The 19,106-nt window shown below is 40.2% G+C and overlaps 1 protein-coding gene across 1 annotated transcript in view; it reads left to right on the forward strand.

The window, feature by feature from the left end:
• TBC1D5 (TBC1 domain family member 5) overlaps nt 1–9,595 on the forward strand; it is a 350,320-nt gene extending 340,725 nt beyond the window's left edge. The window contains exon 23 of the mRNA XM_068404675.1: nt 5,909–9,595. Coding sequence (XP_068260776.1) covers nt 5,909–6,202 — 294 coding nt within the window. The 3' untranslated portion in view covers nt 6,203–9,595. The remainder of the gene's footprint in view (nt 1–5,908) is intronic.
• The last annotated feature ends 9,511 nt before the right edge of the window (nt 9,596–19,106 follow it).

A 19,106-nucleotide genomic window follows, 5' to 3' on the forward strand; every position in this document is an offset into this window, starting at 1 on the left:
TCATTGATGGAATTAGTCTGATATTTTTTGTAGTCTTCCTTTAGCATGTCCAGACATTACATGGGAACACATCAGCATTGCTGGTGCATGTGGAGCCATGGTTAGAAGTGTCTCTCTAGCTACTGTCCTACTCCCATCAATTATTTTTATTGTAGCCTTATGCTCCACACACAGATATTTAAATCTAAGTGTTATGCAGTGTTTGGGGGTTTTCTTCTTTCAGATTGTTGAATCACAGAATGACAGATTAATTTCCTACAAAAAGATGTAAAAACTAGAGGTAAATGTTACCATATCAAATGTTCCCATATGATTATTCTCATTGTCCTTGTCCTCCAGAATCCCATTATGTAAGAGCTGATTATCTGCATTGCAGTGCATTCAAGGCCAGTGCCAAAAAGGAAATAGCAAGGAGGTTGCTTTTATTTTCTACTCCATTGTATTGACTTTCTCCTTGAATCAGTAAACATGTTTTCACATACAATGCATACAGTCACAGGACAAGTTCATACACAGAAAGAGGTATTTTCCTTTCATGTTAACAGGTCCCTCTCTGTCTAAGACTCAGTCTGACTCAAATGTGATCTTAAAAATAAGTACTTTTGTATATGCACATTTCTACGTTGGAGTTTTGTTAAGTTTGCCACCCCACTACTGATACTCACACTTGTAAATCAGTGGCAGCACTATCACCTCAGAGTCTAACTGAGTCTGCAGTCAGTTTACTTTTGACAAGTTTACTTAGGAATTACGGGAAGTATTTATTCATTTTCAAATAATGACACAGGGTTGATTTGGTTTATTACACACAATACCCCTCAGTTAGAACACTCTATGTTAAAAATGGTATTTTAATTGTGTTTCAGTATTAGAAGCAATACCGAGATTGATTTTTTTTTTTTTTTTTACTTAGTAATGGCAGGTTCAAAGAGCAAAGCTTTGCTAGAAAGCTTTCATTGCTTGTTTAGCTGTTGTCATTACAATCACTACTTTCTGCCATAATAAAGCTGTAGGTTAGACTGGTGTAGCATATTGGAGTGTTCGTATAATGACCTCCTATTTTTGCCCTTTATCTCCTAGCATTTTATACAAAGTACATTTTGCTTTCTTGCCAAAATGGCAAATAGTACTTTTTTGATTATTTTACTTGGATTTATTCTAGAAACTGGAAGGTAGAATGCCATATAAAATGACAACATGCTGTATGAGTGTGTGTACAGACCCTGCTTGTTCCGGAGAAGCCCTTACTCAGATCCTGGTCTAAACCATGTGTCACTGAGTGGAGCTGCTTGGGGCTTTGCACTTGGAGTATTGAGAGCAGAGCAGGGGAAGCCTGGTCTGCACAGGTTTCTTTCCAATGGAAACTTTTGGGGCAATGCTTAATGAGGTCTTATCCCAGTGTGTAGTCAGGGTATATACATCCAGCCCCAGGAACTGAGAGGTGCCCATGGGTCCCACAATTTTGGAGGCTGCTAGTAAGCCAACTATGAGCAACCTGAGTAGATGTAGTACAAGCTGAGCTCCTGCAGAGCATTAATGAGGCTTCAGCACTGCATGGTTTACGTTTGGAGGTGCAGTACATTCATACGGGTTAGCCTCCTCTCTTCTTATCTTCTGGAAGTTCCAGTTATGATAATGAGCAGCAGCCCCTGTGATTGATAGAAAGAAAAATAAAAGATTAGGGTTAGAAATGGCAGTCAAGGAGGACTGTTAGTATCCCAATGGTCTGTGCTGTTTCCAAGCCCATTGTCTTTAACCACGGTGTCTAAAATCAAACAAAAAGAGGAGAGTTTTGGACCCCTTTTAATAAAACATGGGAAAATAAAACTGCTGAATTTAGTGGGCTGTGACATTTCACTGTTAATTGTTGGGGTCAATTGTTGGCCCAAACTGGGCCACAGCCCAGGCTTTTAGCTCTGCTGAAGAAAATGGGCTACACCGATGCCCTGGGTCAAGCCTGGAGGACTTACTGAGAGCTTCAGGGGGATTAAGAATTCCAACCACCTCTAGACCAGTTAATGCATTTCTTGCTAAATAAATTTTACTGTATTTACATTTTCTGTGACTTTGATAACGCATTTAATTCTGTTTGATGTGACTTACACCGTAGAGATTTTTTCTCTGATGGTATTATAGGGATATTTTCTAGGACAGCTGGGAAAATTACAGGTGTAGCTATCATGTAATTGTGATTAAAATCTGGTCTTTTGTGCTTGTTTGTTATATAAGTATAAATTATTTATCATCTTTACTTTATTTAAAAGTGCTTTTCCTCTTTTTTGCCTGAAAATCCCTTTCTGGAAAGTGAGAATAAGGATACAGCCCTTCTTTGGAAAGGAAAACTGCAAAATTAAAAATGAAAAAAAAAAAAAGATAAAGGCTCAAATAGAGCATTTTTTGGTATGTTTGGCTTTGGTAGCAGTGTGCAGTTGACAAACAGAAGGCTTCTGTTGCTAAATAATGAATGATAATTAACACATTATCTTGCCTTTATGTCTGTTCAAAGAAGGAGGCAAAATGAGCTGCTGTTCTTCTAAGCTTTCTTGAATTATATCCTTACAGTTAGTTTTAACTCATTCACAGTATGAAGGCAATTGAAATAAGCCTGGTCCTAGTAGCTGATATTCGTCAGGAAAAAATGTTTGGAGAGGCCATATGGCAATGGGCGTAAGGTTGCTAACTTTCAAAGCTACTGGAAGTATAATTCTGTCACTTTTCATTTATTCAGTAGTGGCAGCAGATGGGAGAAAACATGGTTCACATCAGCATGAGTTTCCTGAAACAGAAACAGGCACAAGAAGAAGAGAGGAGGTATTTTACCTCTGGAAATATCAGTACCAAAATACCAATGTATGCCAAGAATAGACAAACATTTACAGGAGGCCCTTTTATAGCATTTTGGAGTCAGTATTTATGCTTTGCTGCTTCTCTGCTACTTCAGTGAGCTATAGATCTCTTTAATTGAACCAAAAAGTGTGGGTAGAATGAAAAGTAGTGTTGCAAAGCACAACACATAACAAGAAGAAACTGGGGTGAGTAGTTTTCTTTCCTTTTCCTTTATTAAAGGCCAGGATGCTTTTTTTTTAACTGCCCAAGAGAACATTTTTGGAAGCAGAATTTAGGAAATGGCCACAGCAGCACAAAGTGTTTATGATGAGTGGCCCTTGCTGCGGCTCACTGCCAAAAGGCAGACACCCCATTAGCATCTTTGGGGGGTGCCAGCAAGGAAAATACCAATCTTGCTGGGCGAGTGTGTCACTAGGTAACATCTGTGTCACCCTACACAAGGTGGAGCCACCTCACGCTGTGATGACTGAAGTAGCATGATCTTGATAGCCTGGAATAATGAAGTGTGTAATTTTGCAAAACAAGACTGTACTGCGTTCCCTGAGAGCTTTTAAATAGCAGTGCAGAAAGAAGCTAGGTGAATTATGCAACAGTGGTTGTTTAAAGGAATGTGTATTTCTGTCGCCCGGGGGGAAAAACAACGTGCTGAAATTTTGAATGTGGCATTTAGAGCTCCCAAAAAAGCCTCACCTGGCCCTGTCTTGTGGCTGCACTCTGGGGCCTACAAAATCAGGCGACTACTAACACCTTGGTGGAGCAGAGCCGCAGCTGTGTGCTGCCTTTGTCCTCGGACCCCTGGAGATGGCAGCTGGTGACTGACAGCTCATGAAGACAGCATTTCAAACAGACCAGATGAAAGTAAAAGGCTAATTAATAACAAATGGTGTCTCAGCTCAGAAGTGCTTAAATAGTGAAGTATCCCTCCGTCTAGGATAGATCTGTTTGGTTTTAACTTCATGGAAAGCTCTTGAAGTTGTTGACATTTGAACTGCCCTGGTTCTGCGCACATCAGGAAGTTTGATATCGGTTTTGGTAGCACTCAGCCCGGGATAGTTGTTGATATTTTTAAAAGCAATCTGCTTGGTTTGGTATGAATTTCATTAAGTCATCTGAGGAAAACTAATTAGTATCAAAAAATAATAGATATAAATTTCTACCAGTTTGACAACTGTCTTACATTGGGACCTTTAAAATTGTAACCAATACTCTGGACTTAAGATGAATGAGAAAGTATTAAAACGGGTTAATTACAAAACAGAATACTATGTATTATTATACCTAGATAATAATATAGTATTATTATACCTAGATACTATCTTGATAACACACAAAAAATATATATTATGAGAACAGGATGTTTTAAAAAATTACTGCAAAGGGAGATATTTGAATCCTCGTTCAGATACATTTTGGAAGGGAACAGGTCACAGTTCTGTATTTGAACATATTTTCACATTCAGATTGTATTTATCTTGTTTGTGACTTTTAACAATTTGGAACAACTATGTAAATAACAACCAAAGACTTCCAGCTCCCTGTTTCATATTACAGTCATTTTTAATCACTGGTGGGTTGTGCTCCCTGAGCTACTCTACAGTTCCCTTTCAAGAGAGTTCTGCTCTATAATCAGTAATCAGAGCAATGGAAAATTGTTTTCAGCTGTAATAATAAATTCAGCAAAATAAAGTTTTGCTGGAGGACATGGATACCGTAACTCCAAGTTGTGGCTTGCTGATACTTGTGATGACCTCCATACTCCAATTTTATATACTGTGCTGAGGGGCTAACTTTGTCTCATTCAATTCTACCTGTTGTTCTTTTTTGTTACCACTTTCATTTTTTCTCTAATACCTACAATATCTCTTTTACCCCAAAGCGAATTTACATCTTTTTTGGTTGGTGAAAGCGTCAAAGCTGAAGGGCTTGTAGTTGACACACATGTGGACATACACATTTCCCCAGCTGCCCCTCTACTACTTCTTTTTCTCTGTCACACATTAGTGTAATCAAATATGTTGGTTTCAGTGTCGCACCACTTCAGGATGCTTGTACCTACAGGCTGCTTGGCAGGTTGCATTATTATGGTGAAAAAATTTGTGTGACTAAGAAAGTCATATTCTTGTCAGAGGAACATAGTGCTAGATAGGAGTTGAACGCATCTCTTGCAGAAGGAAACAAAGTGTTGTCCATTTGGGTTGCAACCAATCTAATAGGCTGACAGTTGTCAACAAGTGAGAAATCTCACTCTGCTGTATGTGGTACTCTTCCCTTCTAATTACGTACAGCTCTGACTGTTGAAAAGCTGGGTTTCTTCTGAATGTGGCTAGTTGGAATATAAGATTGCCAGTTCATAGGGAGTTTTCTGGTACACTGATGTGTATTCTTGATCCACTACCTGAGTGCTCAGGGACACGCATTTCCCAAGGTCCCAGCAGACAGAAGATGGATTCCTGGACCCTCATTTTCTAGTAGAGTTGGGAAGTACTCAATGACACTAAGCCTAGAAGCCCTGGGAGCCCTGATCTACTGAGCCTGAACTGGTGCACACTAAACCATCTATATGTATGGCTCACATTCCACAGGTCAGGGTTTTACTAGGAAATTTTATACCAAACCATTCTCCTGACAAGCTCCAAAATGCCATTCTACATGCAAACTGGCAAAAAAAAAATCCTCAGTACTATTTCATGAATTACTACAGAAAACTAACAGCAGTGAGAATATAATTACTGAAAATCTTCACAACTCTAATGTATGTGTTAGATGCCTAACTGCTGTGATCACTGCGTGGATGCACTGTGATGATGAAACGTGTAAGGTTGCTATACCCAATAAGGTATTTTTAGAGTATTAGGTTTTATGCTGTTGTAAATAACAAATAAATTATTTTGTGCAAAGTTAACACCCACTTTATTTTTTTACTTCTTGATTTGGGCATTGCTACTTTTGGATAATGATTATTCCTTTATCCCATTCCCATATCACTGACATGCATCATAAACCTCATTAAGTGGTAAAACTGGTACTAACTTTAAGTCCTTTCTGTGCTATTGTCTCACAGACAACAACTGATTCGAGCACTAGTGAGAGCAAGAGTGCTGATGACTATATTATGGTTTCCAAAGAAAAGGAGGGAAGTAGAAGTGCTGTCCCGGAGCCAGCGCAGTCCCATCAGGCACACAAGGAGGCAGCGGTGAAACCAGAAGCTACATCTCATTCTTCTTTGGTATTCTCTGACCCACTGATGGGCTCCATTTCAGCCTCCTCCAGCAATCTGAGCTCCAGCCCTGATGATGACAGTAGTAATAACAGCAAAGATTCTGACTTTGCTATTGTCAGCCCACTGGACATCTAAAGAAACAGGTTGGGAGAGTTTGGGAGGTCGGTTGTTACACCTCAGCTCAAATTCCTATGATTCCACAGGCTGGATAGTTCTTTGGATTAGAAGGACAGAAAATAGATAAAGGTAACCCATTTCAGCTGCCAAAAGCCTAAATTAAAAAAAAAAAAAAAACAAACCAAAACCCACAAATTTTCAACTCTCCAAAAACAATAGACACCTTTTAATACTGCCTTAAATAAAGACCCAGTAAAACCAGGTTCTAATATACAGTTATTCTTAGTTGTTGTAGAGTTATCTTACTTAGGAGCTTTGTTACTATAGAACTGTTGCTTTCCCAAAACATAGTATGTGCTAGGTACCATAATGGATTAGGAAATGTGTAGATACTTGGCATCAGACCTGAAGCAGCAAAGACAAGCTAGATCAAATATCCTCCTTTTACAAAATATGCTCGACTGGGTTTTCTGAGTAGGAAAGGGTACTGTTTCTTCAGAGACTGTGATTAGAGAAGTAGGGAATGTATGTCAGGAAGATTAAAAGCATCATCCTGGCAGTAAGCTTGTTCTCAGTTGAGGAATCCTAGTTTCTTCATTTTCATCTGTCAGTAGCCTGAGGTGTGTTCAAGGCAGAGGTTTGTGTAGTTGTTCCTCAGCGCTGTCGTACAGGAGAATGTGTGACAAATTCCTTGAGAACGGGGACCTATACAACAGAGCCTTATTTCCCTCTGCCTACTTTTTTTCCCCTTGAGAGTTCCCAGTTCACCTCTTTCCCTCTTTATATCTGTATACTTTTACTCCTCGTGGCATTTTTATTTTACTGAGATTACCATGGTTAAAATAGTAGGTGCAAGGGAAATTACAATATTTCATAGTGTAGATCTGAGCCAGTTGGGCTAAAACTAGCTTGAATATGATAACTTACCAGGGAAGAGTGCAAAGTAGAATGAAATGTTCGTAATTAAAAGCACTTTATGTCTCATTACTATTATCTTCTATGGACTCTGTTTACATATATTCCTATACAATTTCCACATTTCTAGTCAAGAAAAACATAATGGTGCACCAGCGTTAACCAACAAGAAGTTTCTAATTAACTCTAGAACTTGTTCTTCTATGGAGAAGTGTATTTCTTTCCCATCAAGGACACAGTACATCTAATAACAGGTTTTTTAAGTAGATATGGGGCAGTTTCTGTACTTGCTGATCCCTTTAAACTCTGTTGGAATTCACAAAAAGGAACTGGTGGTGAGTGGATGCCTGCTCTCGTAGGACCTACACAGAACTAGCTTGGGAAGGAATCCTAGAAAGTCACTCTATTTATAACAACAGCCAAAAAAATGGCATTACTTACTTTTAAGATACATATACATTATGCCATGCAACAACTTCATGATTCCATGGCAAAGCTCGTGTTTGTATGGAGTTAAGAAATGGTACTTATATGTTAATAGTAGTAGTAATGTAAATTAGTCTGTAATTGTAAATGGAGTTAAGTACTGTATTCCAAAGATGAGGTGATACGTAGTTTGCTGGTCTTAGATTTTACAAGGCCTGTGTCAGTGACTGCAATGAAGAGATAACTGTCATGTAATTACATGGTAGCTGACGTATCCTTATACGCTCAAAAGCCGCCGTGCACTTCTTCTGAAAGTATTTGTGCCTTGTAAAATGATAAAATGCTAGAATGTTATGAGCAGGCATAGCATCATACGTCTCTGTCACAGAGCAATGTGAACAGTCAGGTGACTGTTTAGAGGCAAGATCTTAAATACATAACATTTCGGAGAGGTGTTTAATTTTAAGCTTCATAGAAAATCACTTTGGAATTCAGCATGCATGCCTCTCTTCAGGTTTATTTTATTTCCCTGAGTTTGTGTGAATGCCAGGGGATTAGGTGGCTGTTGATTTATTTAGGTCTTTCAAGCTTTTCTGGCCTTAGCCCATTCAGCAAGGCTGAACCATCACCAACAAAGGGGAATCCGTTCAAGAAGTACCTATGGAAAGAGGAAAGAAATATTCTGGGGACAGAAAGAAAAGTTTTATATTCTGTGATACATAAGCCTTCAAAGATTCCAGTAGTTTGGCAGGGGAAAATGTTTTTACTTCTTTTTTTATTTTTTTAAGCATCAGTCTTTTGATTTCTGTTCTGTTTGTTTCAGGGATCACATTGCTATTTTCTTGAACGGTCTCATTGCCAATGGAAGAGTGTGATTTGTACAGTTCTTTTATTTTTGTAAGTTAGTTGTATCTTTAATATTGCATATTTTAAAACAGCGCTAAAAGTATATAAATATTTTGGGAGTTTCTAACAAGTTTTCACTAATCAGTGAATACCAATGAGCTGAATGCCTATGATGCCGTAGGATATAAAAATCTTCAGAAGCAGAGAGATGATTATACAAATAAGATCAGAGCGAATTCTGGTAAATAAATCAGCTTTGGCTATACTGTGTCCTTCCACATCTCAAATATGTTGTCTCTGATACTTGATCATAGTGCTGAGATAGATAGTTAAAATTTTGTATATTCATTAAGTCAGAAACTTGTAAGTTAGACAAAATGTCAAGTCATCACCCTGTCTTGCCTTGTGTTAAGAATATACTGAGAAAGAAATTGTCATTTAAAATACAAGATTATTCTTTTTCCCCAAAGATGACCTGCTCATAATGTTCATGGATAACAATAATCAGATAGAAAAATTATATGCATTGCAAATTACTGTTAAAAACTAATATGGGATTAAGATACGTATCTGAGACTGTTGTACTCTATCTCACATCTGTCATTTATGACTGTTTAAAGTCTCTTGCATGTCATGTCGGTTGTATGTACTGCAGAAAGGCAGTATCATATTCTGACTGGGTATTCATTTAGTCATGGAAGTTTGTATCTTTACTCTGGAAGAACATCTAGACTGCTTTATTAAAGAAAGAATTAACAAATTTTCTGGGCTGTGCTTGTGCTGTTTTCTCAAAAGGGACGGAAAGCTTTTTAACTAGAATACTAGAAGTATGATTTCTGAGAATAAGGGTGATAAAAAACTTTAAAACTATCTCATTACCTATATAAGCACAAAGATTATTAATATTTTAATCAGATTTTAGATATATGATCCAGGGACTAAAACTGCTTGTCATTTATCTCACCCAAACAACACAGAACATTTCCTATTTTACCATATTTATTGTATCTGAAAATAACGAACCAGAATTTAATGTGGTATAACTTTTCTGCAATTTCATGAAACTTGGTGTAGTTACATCGTGGTGTCTCAGTCCCAGTATCTGTACAGTACTTTTATGAATCTCAATACTTTATTTCACATTCTTAAATGTTTCCTGTGATCCTCCAGTAGGTTCTTCTCATTAGATGGCACTGAGGCAGCTATTTAAAAGATTAAATTTCAGATGTAAGGTGTACTTGTGCCTGACAGTTGCAATGTTGTCTGTTCAAATAACAGACACAGCAATCCTACGATGAACAGATTTCCGAGTTCTGGGTGTCAGCCCTTAAATAATACTTTTGTTTTTGTGCTGCGTGTGTTGGTCTTGAGTGAATGATGTCTGTAATGGTTTATTAGACTTGAAAAGGTGCAATTTCGTAAAATAAACTTCTTTTGACTACGGAATAGTAATGACACTGTCTCATAATCTGTGCTGTTCTTTTAAGAGTGATTATATACAGTCTCTGCATCGGTGTTTCCTGTGTCGCCAAATCTGCTAGACTCCCACTTTAGTAGCTAGCTAAATTTAGAGATGAAAGAGCATGAAAGAAGGTCATCAGAGAAACAGCAACTTGAAACGTGCACATAGGCAGCTTGTTTGCCTGCTGCTCGCAATATATTTAACCACTAAAATGGTGAGGGAGGTTTTAGATATGTGGGAGGATCCTGCCAGAGGCAAAGTGCATAACCCCAGAAACAGACGATGAGCTGGAAGGGATGCAGCATTAGACTCTCTTAAACTACAGATTCTTTAGGGCAGGAACCATCTTTTTCTCTGAGTTTGTGCAGAGCTTCTAGCATAGTTTGCCATGATCACAGATGCTTTCAAAATCAGGATAAAATAATAATAATAATAATAATATACTCATCATTTCACCAGGTTTTGCTCTTTCAGACAGTGAGCTAGGTGTAATCCAATAATAATAGCTCAGCTGGTAGCAGTAGTATTATATCAGAGGAATTTAGTCTCATACTGCTGAAATAAGTGCAACTAAGGAGCAGTAGCTCAAATAAATAAATTAAAACCAAAAAGAAAACAAAACCAGAAACAGGACAACAATGTTGCTGAATACAAAAAGCTATATTTCTCTCCAGACGTATATGAAGTATAAGAAGTATTTTCTACAATGGGCTTCACGTAGCACTTGCCTGCCTTGTTTGACTACGCTAGGTAAGTTTGTGCAAACCTTTCTTGGTTTTAACTTGCAAAAGCCTAGCTGATGCGGAGACGCAGGAAGCATTAAAATATATCAGCTGCAGAGGGAAGACACTGCGGTTCCGTTTTCTATGAATGGTAAGAGTTTGATCCTTCAAATCCCACTGATTTAACACTTTCACTGTCTTCCATGGTGACAACACAAAAAACCCTGTAAGCATTTCCAGAGACCTGATGGAAGCTCTGCTGCTCAAGTTGTCACGTGCGGTTGCAGAGCTTTGAGCTGAGACAGTTTTCACAGCTTTGCCTTTCATTGTGAGCTTCAGGGGCTGTGGCGAGATTGGGTTTGTCAGAATTTTTAAGTAGTACGAAGAAGCATTCAAAGATACTATAAATTATCATGTCAGTATCTGAGACCTTTTGGAATATAAATTGCTACATAGTTTTGAGATGGAAGAATAGTTGTCACAATATCTTGATTTCCCACCTGCTGTGTTAATTGAATCCAAGGGATGGGGAATATAGTGGCATTTTCAGATCAGCATTAAATTCCCCTTTAAAATGAGAGAAAATACCAAGCAAACAGATATTGACAGGCAGATTGTCAGAGGTGTTATATAGCTTGCTGTACAATATATACCTCTCTGCAATACTCAGGAACATGCATTATTTTTATCCATAAATAGAGGGACTTGCCACAGCCTGGAACACATGGCAGAAAATGTACATGAATGTGAGCCTGTTCTTAAAAGCCTTTTTAAAGCTCCAAGGATTAAAATACATCAAAATGTTAAAAAAAATGCTTAAATATACACAAGGCTTATTTAGGCTTGCAAAGATTATCAGGTCTCAAGAAAGTTTCATCTAGTTTAGAAAAGTGATAAATTTTCTTATTAAAATCTGGTAACTTTATTGCTTGCTCCACTGTGCAGACTTCCATTTACCACTGACACTGCTGTCTGGATTGCTGTGGTATTTATACCCATAGCCAACGTAATACCCACTCTGCCACCAACCCGGGGGTTGAACAGTATCAGGGTAGCTTTTAGTGTGAGCACACTGAAAGTTACTCTCTCCAGATATTGCCTTACTTACTTGTTACTGCCTTGCAGTCCCTACCTGTGCGTTATCCACATGCCTTTTCTTACTGATCTGTGGTTGTAAGGTCTGCAAGTCTTTTGGCATTACATGTGCGTTGCACGTGCAACGATGAAATTCCAGCCTCCAGCTGATACCTCAGTGTGACTTAGGCACCTAAAGGTAGGAGTTTGGGACCACAGTGAACTTCTTGTATTTCAGAATTGTGCTTCAGACCAATAACTTTCAAAATCTGAAGAAAATTAATTCCAGTATATGAGCAATGAATTGCACATGTTTATTAAGTTGTGAAGAAGTTGTGATAGAGGAGCTCCCCAGCAGACCCTCTTTCCAAACTGCTTTTCTCATTTCCCACAGTCAAGCCCATCTGGCAGTTTTATAATGCCGGACATAACCCATAAAAACTTCAGCTGTTTAATCTTCTTGAATAAATGAATTCTCAGTCACTGTGATCAAAGTTAGCTGTTCATCATCTGAGGACTCCAATACCCTGTGCCTGCAGCCTGACCACCAGCCCAGCCAGTGTGCTCCTTGTTCTCGTGTAAAATCTGAAATCTTATGAAAAATCTCACAATACTTATACAGCAGGTGGTATCCATATTCAGTCCTCGTAACTTCCCTGTGGTAAGCTTTATTGTAAGTTTTATTGCCTAATATTTTCTCTATCCACACTTTCTTTCTAATTCTTACCATCAGGGAAAAAACTAGAAGAAAAATAGTGGCTTGGCTCAGCAATGCTTTGCTTTTTCTTTCCTCCCTCTTCCCTCTCCTGGTAAAGTATCTTTGCTGAGGATTTTTGGTTCTTTTACTAGTAAAACAGCCTATGCATATTTAAAATGGTTATGAGGTAGAGTTCTGATATGTTTTGTCTTAAAAATGCTGAAACAAAACACTGATTTCTCCAAAAGTTTTCCCGTACTGAGTGAGTGGAGCTTGAGTTAAGCATCAACTTTACAAAGCTATAAATGGGAACAGTGTGTATTTTCAATTTCTAAAAAACAGCACATTTTGGTAAACACACTGGACCACAATTGGGCAAACAATACACTTACCAAGCTATGCTGTTTTTTTGTTTTTTTTTTTTTTTAAATTGGAAAAAATTCAGTATTCCCCCTGGTGAGACCATGAAGAGGGAGAACAGCCTCAGGCCCAGGAGGCTGATACAGCGCAGTGCCAGAACTTGTCCGTGTGCCTCAGGAGGAGCCACAGCTGTATTAGGGGCAGGGTGCTCCTGGGCACAGAGGAAGGTGGCCGGTGGCTGCGCTTGGAGGAAACACGGGGACACCCGAGGCCACACCACGCCAGTGTGTGCCCCCATTCTGCGGGGCACAGGAGGGCTCATCCTTGTGCAAGGGCCACGGGATGCAGTGTTGCTAGAAAGGTGGAGGATCAAAAAGTGAAAATTAGTGTTTGCTGCCTTCCATGCATTTTTAAGCTTCAGCGTAAATAAAAATGGGAAAGCAATTGCCGAGCATCATCAACCATGCTGGCATTGCAGTTGCTGCAATGTGCTTTCCTCAGTGTTTTCTTTCTGTGGGATGCAAATCTTACATTGTAGAGTGGCTTATAAAAAAGAAAGAAAAAAAATCTCCTTTTTCATATTTTGTCATTTTTGCTGCATGTGAATCTTTTTTTTTAAGAAATTGTATTCCTGGTGTAAGTCCACAGAGAGACTGCGACAACTTCTCTCCTCTGTCCCCCGTGTATCCTGCATTTTGAAGTAAGCAAAAGAAAAGAGAGAGAGAAATAGCAACTTTAAAATTCTTGTAATCTAAGTGTTGGGTTTTTTTACATGATGGGGTTAGTATCTTTGCTAGCTTGCGCTGAGTAGAAAGAACAATGTCTATTAAGATATGTTGGAGAGATGCAAAATGTCTACATTTCTTCAACTGTGAGCACAGGACTATGTGGTTTACCAGTGCTTATTATGGTACACCTGGCCTTACTGGAGAAAGTTATATGACCAATATGGCTTCTGGAGAATTTTTTTAAAGAAAGAAAATCAGTACATGTTTTTGCTTATAAAAATTCCTATTGTTTTCTAAAATCTTTTGTTCTCTGTAAATACCTTTTTGTGGTGTTTCTCTAAGGTATGGCAACAGTGTATTTATTTTTCCTCATCATCATCCTCTGCCTTCCTGTCTGCACCCTGGCATGTGCATGTCCTGAAGAACAATCTGACCACCCCCTCCGCCCCACTGCCACCTTCCCCAGGTTGGGATTTATGAGACGACCAGTTGCAAATTGTTTGAGGAAAACCGCAATGTGAGGGTATGACACAAATCGCAGCCTGACAGAAATTAGCAAGTCACACCTTGACAGAAAACATTCATGGGTTCTCTGACCTTGCAAAGCTGCAAGCATAAGAGTCACGGATTGCTGAGGAGTCTGGCTTTTTGTGAAGGGTAAGCGTTCACAGGAAGCGATCGGCATGATAGAGCTGTGTACTATTATTTGAGAGTAACTGTATCCTTTGCCATCAAAATCAGAAAACATGAGTCTTAACTTCCAGCAAGTTTGTAAAATGCACAGCAAAGACCTCGTAAGCACAGAGAAGCATCCCCAAATCCTCTCGTGTCATAAACCTTTGTCATCAATGCACACTGTGGATGCTGAAATGACCGAGATAATTACAGGCGCTGGGGGCTGGTGATAAAAATACAAACTCCAATTTCTACTTCAAAATACTGATGAGACCAAAGGAAAACATCAGGTAGGAAACAGGTGAGTTCAACAAATTGTGAAATACCAGCCTCTTCCTTCAGAAAGAAACTTTAAAAGTTTCAAGTATACTGTTCTGATATTCAAGAGAAAGTCACCTTCTGGTTCAAAATAATTTCCTTTTGATATTTTACATAATCCTTTACAGAAAGTAAAAAAAGTGAAATATATACAAAACATTTCAAATGCATCAATGTCTTTCAGTTCATGACATTTTGAAATTCCTTTATCAAATCACTGATTTTTGGATGAAGGGGAGCTTATTTTTAGTAAGAAATACAATCCACACCAGGAGGGTGGGCCGGTGCTGCGTGATGCTCCTTGGGAAAGAGCCAGGCAGGTTTAACATTGAGAGATACTAAAAGTTGAGATTGGGGCTTTGCAGCTTACACACTCACAGCCCAGATGGACATTTTATGGTGCTAGCTACTGGATGCAGAAGGTTTCCTGGTCTGGAAACCTCACTCCTCTAGAAGAGCCGGTGAGCAGCATGATCAGGGATGGTTCATACACTGATGCAAACAGAGGCGTCTGTTGGTTGTCCTTTATACGTGCTCGGCCGTCTGTCTGTATGGCAGAGGATGCTGCACTAATATCCAAACCATTAGCTGTGTGATTGGCGTTCACCATATTTTGGATGGAAGAACATTAGTTTAACCCAAGGTTTTCAGCAGTGTGCTGGGCACTCCGCTCTCTAACCTTACCACACATGCGGAGCCACCATGGCGAGAGGTAAATCCCCATTTTCAGAGTCTGCAGCACAGACCTCTCTGTTCAACACAGACCCAGATCAGATCTGTCCTGGGTGCAAGTCAGCACCCTTCTGCTGGCCCCAGCGGTCACAGAAGCTTACTCAGATCAAGGTATGTTTCTTTTGCATCCAACATCTGCTGGCCTGGATAACCAAGTGCATCAATGGTTCACTGCCGGGCTTGGGGTGGCAGTGCAAGCCAGCAAGTCAAGGTAATGCAAGTGCTCTCCAGAAACAACTCCCCACAGCAGCCACCAAGGGGATATTTTTATTTATTTTTGATAAGAGGGTCTGTTAAAATTTGAGAGTTTTAGAAAGATTGACAGAGGATTAAGCTTATTAGGCAAAATGCTCTTATCAGTTACATTGCTGCACCCATGACTTAGGTAACCTGGATGCTGGGAAGAGCCTCCTGTCCCCTCCTGCTCCATCAAAATAGCTCTCTGTAACACCTGTTCATCTCTGCTGCTGATGGCAAGTCTGTCCTGATTTAGGACACCCATAAGAAAAGATGGGTCCTTGTCCTAGCCAGGGTCACTGAAAATGCTCTCTGCAGACACAGCCCCTAAGCACCCCTTGGTCTTCAAAGATACTGGGCACTGGCCACGCTCTTGGCTTGTGGGTCCGGACAGTTGTGCATAAAACATCTGTGTTAAAAGTGTTTTTACGCCTCTGCTGTGAGCAGTTTACCACAGATCCTTCCATCAGCTCCCACCACAGTTGCTAACGTCACTAAATCACATAGCAAAACCCAGTGAGGGCGGTGGCAGCAGTCACTTCTTGGAAGTCATCGCCTCAGTTCAGGGAAAGTCTAGAAGAGGAATCACAGCCACCACGTGCCCCCACGCTGGGGCAGGGATGGGGCATTCGCCAGCAATCCGGTACCATGACCTTGGATGCAGCCTCACCGAGACTGCTAGCAGCGTACAGACAACACACACCTGGCCCTTGCCTGCTTTGCAGCTGCTGCATTGATTTTGGGGGTCCATGGTGGTGCGCTTGGCACCCACCCCACAGCATGGTCCCCGCCAGACCTCCTCCCCACGCTCTGCTCCCTGGCCTCTCAGCATTAGCGATCACTATTTCGGAGCTGCTGTGGCGGTAGTGGCCAGTTTGCAAAGGCTTTTGGTGTGAATGGGCACCAAGCCTCATACAGGCTGATGTATTTTAATTTTCCTGCATCCATGTGTCCTTCAGTTAGGCTACATGTGGAGGAAAGCATTCCATTTTGGCTGTAATCAGCTTCTTGCTGACAGTCTTCACAGAGTTGTTCTTGGGACTTGAACGCAGACAGACATTTGCACCTTTGGGGGGGTGGGTGGGGTTTGGTGTTCTTCTGTCTTTCAAAGCCATGAAAGTGTTGGGTTTTTTTCTTTCTTTTAAATGTGCAGAGACCCAGCTCCTGGTGATGGGCACGCTGCCTCTCAGGTGCTGCTCTGCGCCGTGGGCAGTGGTCGTGGGTCACCAATGCGCCCCAGAGCCATGCTCCAGTGGGGACATGCGGTACCAGGCTCTTGGATAAGCTGAGCACGAAGAACCCTGTTATCAAAGGTCCTCTGCAGAGCGGCTCGCGGGCCAGGTGCTGCCCTGCAGCCTGGAAATGCCCAGCAGCTGAATGAATCTGCGCTGAGCTGAATCAGCATTAAAAACAGATCTCGAGGTACAAGTCTGGGGAGAGGGGAAAGGCTAAGCACAAATTCATAGCCACTGCTGACTTTTGCATTTGAATAGATTTTTTTTTTTTTTTAAACAGTAAACAAGAAGCTAATATCTGATTAGAGTGTTGTTAAACCTGAGTCCACGTTTTAGCACCATAGTTACGGTTGCATTCAGTGTTTTCCTGAATTTCCTTATTTTACATTTCATATTGCTTAATGCAAGTGGCTAAGAGATCTCACTAGAAATGCTTGTGCAATATTGATTAGGAGGATGATTTTAGAAATGTTTGGTAACTAGAACACCTTTTCTGTTTCATAAAAAATACTTTTTTTCTAGAAAATGTTATATAGTGTCTTGTGATTTTGTGGCCTGCCTTCTCAGCTAAAGATTGAAGATGAGTTTTTCAAAGCAAAGGTGTGGGAGGGAAGAAGAAACTAAGTGTACCATGAGGGGAGAGTGTGAGAGCAATGTGAAGACTGTTGACCCTAGTTGCCTTGAAACAGACTTACAAACAGCTCAAAGAATAAATTTAAATACACATGAATAACAAATGCATTAGTCACATTAGGGTTTAATGAAGTGTTTATGAAATAGCAGCTTTGTAGCACTGTCCCTTCAGGAGTAATTCACCAAGATGGATCTGATAGCACATTCTTGTTTTCCTTTGTCCCCTATGTAGGCCAATTAGGAAAGGAGACAAGGATAGGATAACCATCATTGCTTCAGGATTAACAATCAATTGGAGAAAGAATGTTAGGAAGTTTCCTGTAGTATCTGTGCTTTGCCAGATGCTACTTTACCTGCAGTAAATTCAGAGGCCGTTAAAATCAACAGTAGAGCCTACACCAAGCTCAGACTTTCACACAGCCCTTGGTAGAAACAGTGCGAGAAACTGGGGCTGACAGAGAGATTCAGTTCATAACAAATGAAAACTGCCAAGCCCTTGTCATTTAATCAATACAAGGCAAAGCACTGCCTTTTCTGCCCCACTTTGGACATTTGCCCACGCTGTTTGTCTTCCTTAGGTGACCTGTGACTGGGAAGTCTGAGATTCTCCAAGGACAAATACTGCAGTCTGCTATAGTCTCTTCAGTCATTATGGAAACAGGGAACATGCTGTGCTCCCATCCCAGCTGCATCAAGGTCTACCAGCTACCCAAGTGTCATACAGAGAATCAAGAGGTCAACTACTTCTGCTTTGCTGTAGGAGAAGACCAATGTGACAATTCATCAGCAAGCTGGAAGTCTTGATGGACAGCCAGTGGGCAGAGCTGCACCGAGCAAGAGTGGGAGCTGGTTGCTCTTTGGTTTGGTTGTGGTCCCATGTGATCCGCCTGGGCAGCATGGGCTAGTGGGTGGGATGCTGACATGGGACCAGAGTTAACATCTAAATGGGTTAGGTGCCTAAATACCACTGACATGGATATTTGGACTTAATAGCTGAACTGCTTTGCTGCTTCTGAAAATACTGCTGGCAGCTTTGAAAGTCTTGTCTTAGCTGTTCTGTATGCCATTTTCCAAGCTCTGGAGAGTGTAATTATAGCTCTTCCCTAATATTGCGTAACGAATGTATGAAAAATGGTATCCTCTGCTGCTAAGGTAATGGGAGACCCTGCTTTACTTCAGACTGATGGTTGGAGCGGGTTTATTTATTATGGCATTTCTGAGGACTATAAATTTATAAATGAAAGAAAATTAGTTGGCTGCAGTGATAAGTTTAAGGGTACTATAGATATATCATTACTGTCACATACTTGTTTATATAAACTCTGCAAAAATAAGCTGCAATGGCTTGTATGCGGAGAGCATACCTGCTATGCTACTCTTAGCTTTGTTTTTCTACAGAATTCAACATTAAGGCCATGTTTGAACAATAGCCTGGATCAAATAGGTACATGCAAGAAAAGTAAGCGGACGAGACTGTGTTTGCTACATTTAAATAAAGTTGCTGCCCTGATAAATCATTCTGTGACTGCAATAACTCTCTGGGCATGGAAATATTGACTGATGGATGCATGACTTGTTCTGAATTATCACTTGCTTACATGTACTAATGCAGAGAATATAGGCAGTGCTATTCTTTGCCAATGACTGGAAAAGTAATTCATGCTCTAGGTTACCTTTGTGGTTTTTAACAATAGAGGCTGGATTATCTTTATGCTTTCATTAAGGAGTAAATCCAGCACAGAGAAAAAAAAGGTGTTGGATACATCAGCCTCTGCACTGTTACGTGCCAATTTAGCCAATGTCACATAGTGCAATCTCTCTGCAGCGTGACAGAATGAAAGAATTTAGAGCAGGTTGTTTTC

Source organism: Nyctibius grandis, chromosome 7 (genome assembly GCF_013368605.1).
Source record: "Nyctibius grandis isolate bNycGra1 chromosome 7, bNycGra1.pri, whole genome shotgun sequence".
NCBI lineage: Eukaryota > Metazoa > Chordata > Aves > Nyctibiiformes > Nyctibiidae > Nyctibius > Nyctibius grandis.